Source organism: Macrobrachium nipponense, chromosome 10 (assembly GCF_015104395.2).
Source record: "Macrobrachium nipponense isolate FS-2020 chromosome 10, ASM1510439v2, whole genome shotgun sequence".
NCBI classification, from domain to species: domain Eukaryota; kingdom Metazoa; phylum Arthropoda; class Malacostraca; order Decapoda; family Palaemonidae; genus Macrobrachium; species Macrobrachium nipponense.
The window spans coordinates 556918-560329 of NC_087204.1; the positions used below are offsets into that span (position 1 = coordinate 556918).

The 3412-nt window shown below is 39.7% G+C and overlaps 1 protein-coding gene across 1 annotated transcript in view; it reads right to left on the minus strand.

Moving 5' to 3' along the window:
- Positions 1-1005, minus strand: part of LOC135224102 (uncharacterized) — a 1560-nt gene extending 555 nt beyond the window's left edge. The window contains exons 1-3 of the mRNA XM_064263014.1: positions 941-1005; positions 300-428; positions 12-133 (exon numbers count right to left, since the gene is read on the minus strand). Coding sequence (XP_064119084.1) covers positions 12-133; positions 300-428; positions 941-1005 — 316 coding nt within the window. The remainder of the gene's footprint in view (positions 1-11; positions 134-299; positions 429-940) is intronic.
- Positions 1006-3412: the final 2407 nt, after the last annotated feature.

Genomic DNA, 3412 nt, shown 5'->3' on the forward strand with positions numbered 1-3412 from the left:
GCGATACTTACTCATGATGTGCGTACTGTCGGGCGGCGTGGGCGGTGGTATCTGCGGGTTGCCTAATACGTCCACAAAATCGACCGTCGCGTGGAAACCACTGAATTTGTAGGGCGGGAGGAAGGTCCCGGTGCTGCTCAGGCAAAGAGACAGAGGCAATGAATGAAAAAAAAACTTGGATTTCTATTGAAGAAACAAAAACGTGCAATCCATTAATAAATGAAGGCGTGTGTCATTAGTTTTGTTGATATAGATAGATAGATAGATGGATAGATAGGTGTGATTGCTAAATCCCCTACCTGAAATCGACCAGGACGTTCGGGCCCTTAAAATGTATGGTTCTGGCATCGTCTCCGCAGATCGTCGTGATGAGAGGGGACGAGGTCGAGGTCCCCGAATATATGGCGAGATAATCGGTGGCACATCTCCTGAGGGGGGACGGGGGGAAAACAGAAGGGGGAGAACGTCAGATTTTAGGAAGAAATTTATTGGAGAACGTCAGATTTTAGGAAGAAATTTATTGGGGAACGTCAGATTTCACGAAGAAAATATGTTGGAGAACGTCAGATTCACGAAAAATTTATTGGAGAACGTCAGAGGTCACGAAAAGAAATTTGTTGGAGAACGTCAGATTTCATGAAGAAATTTATTGGAGAACGTCAGATTTCATGAAGAAATTTGTTGGGGAACGTCAGATTCCATGAAGAAATAGAACCTTCCTTTAAAGTCTTACATTTCTGTTAATCCTTCGCCCCACTTTTATTTTTGCCACTAAAGTATTGGACTTTTGATCTCTGATTCCTTCTCCAACAACCCCCCCTCCCCAACGTCACCCCCACCAATAAGAGCCCATGCTTAGCCTGAAAACATCTATATGCAATAATCAAATCTGCTCTTTCAAAATACCATTTTCCCTGACACAAAAATCTCCTTTACTCACTCTTGAGGAAGGTCCATGGCTAGGAATTTGATGGTACCTGTCGTTGCTGGACTGAACATCACCATGATAAATGGAAATTGAAAAGATGAGGCAAAGATATTCATAAGGATGCATGGTACGTTAGATTTCTTCCTGGTGAGATATCTTTGAAGTTACTACAAATCTTTGCTTTCAGTCAAGGTTGATTTGGGAATTTAAACTCCATTTACGAAGGCATCTTTTTTGTATAATCCCAGACCATCGTTTACAAGTAAGCCTTAAGTTTATCTTAATATGTTAAGCTATCCAGCAAAGCTCAATCCATCTTCTGTGCGTTCTAGTATATAGATACGACGTTATGTTACACCTATTTTGATTCTTCATTTGGTTAATCTAGTCTACTTAGCAACTGGTAATCCTCACTTGTATATAATCGTTGCCAATGCCAGAATAGACTATACAGAACCGCGGGAGGGTGGAGCCTCTGGTCCTCTCCACATATCCGCATGGTGTTCACGCCCCTGCTGCCACCTCCACCGCCTCCCATCCCACCTCCTATACCCCCGCCCATCCCTCCTGCCATTCCGCCCTTCAGCCCTCTCGCCACTTCGACGTTCGGATTCCTTCCGTCGGAGACCTCGACGAAGCCGCCCCGGCACCTGGGGATTAAAAAATAAAAAATTAAGTGGTTAGGTATTTGCACATCTGAGTAGGTCTGCAGGAAGTACAATACTTGATGTTACGAATGACTATACACCACATTTAATATAAGTTAGCTGTTTGGTTTATGCTTTAGATAATTTATAATAGTTTATTCATTTATTCTGAACTGATTCACTACCTTAGGAGAAAATGATAAAGAGGAGTAACGACAGAAATTTTTAGAATTCTAAAAGTATTTATCATAGCTCAATACTCATAACGTTCGCGAATATTTTTACTGTTGTAGCCAGCTACACACATTTGCCCTCCAAAAGCTTAGTTAGTTGAATTACTTGACAGATGTTTTTTTTACTTGACCCCAATTTACTTTTTTCTGGTTTTTTGCCTCCCATTTTTTATGTGTGGGTAGGGGGAACTGAAGTGAAATTGATGGCACTTAGTTATATTCGTTCCCCTGTCGTGGTGTTACTGTTTTACCAGTTGTGGCACTCTTTCCACTATAAATTGCTTGGGTTATTCCAGATCAAAGTCGGTAGAGTAATAAACGAAGGATAATATGATCAGTAATGGCAGCTTTATTTGTTGCTTCGAATCCTTCCATCGTAAGTGGAAGCTTCTTCGTTTATCTCCTGTTCCGAAATACATACGAGACAAAACGCACCAGTCTTAGCCACGGAGGACATGGCAGTTCTTTAAGCACTCTCTAAGAAACAACAAAAGTATGACTGATCGACAGGCAGAACTTGACCTAGGAATGGAGCAGTGAAGGTTCTGAAGGAAAATAGTTACTAGGATTTTCATTCCTGGCAATATATCTGGAAAGACAGCTTCGTGTATTTTGCCATATCCTTTTACACATGCCTTTTAAAACTAATTACTTTCCTGTTTGATGAACGTTGTCCTTGAACACGTTCACGCAAGCAGATAGATAGACGGACTGGTTAATAGTTAAAATGACAGACGAGTCTATTTTGCCACTATGATAATGTAATGTATTTCAAAAATATGTTTTGATCAATTTTCATACTAACAATCTAATTTTACCACGTACTCAACTGAAAAATTAAAAAAAAAAAATCCTAATATTTAACCAGTGTAATTCTCTCTCTCTCTCGTATAAATTCCTAAATATCGTCCTCTATTACTCAAGTAGAACCTTGAGTGTTATTACGTTATAATAATTTTGTTCTCTGATTTACTTCTTCTTTTATTGGAGAGGAGAGAGAGAGAGAGAGAGAGGAGAGAGAGAGGAGAGAGAGAGAGAGAGAGAGAGAGAGAATTCGGTATCCGGAACGAAGGTCACATCTACGAGTTTTATGAGGCGAATATGAATAGAAAATGGACCCTCAAAATTCCGCAGTGACAGCCAACGTATATTATTGCTTTCATCTAAACTATTGTATATATATATATATATATATATATATATATATATATATATATATATATATATAATATATATATACATACGAATATATATGATACGCGAGATTACGCGTATTACGCATGCTCATGACGCCATGCATATACGTGATTTAATGCGAATGATACGAGGCTGGTCGTTTTGCCTGACTGACTGGGTCTGATTTACTCTGAATGGATGCTTGCACATGCACTACAGTCCAGGCAATCACTGAGATGCCTAGTGCAACAGGGATTCGAGTGTCGTTCCATAAAACGGTATGGAATAATAGTAGGTTGCGTATCATACCACAGAAAAACACGGAACAGGGAAGATTTTACAGCTTTGCATTTCGGAAACTACCGTTTCCCCTCAACGGACAGGTAATTCGTTAAGGACAAACTAGTATATCTTTTCGAAATATACTT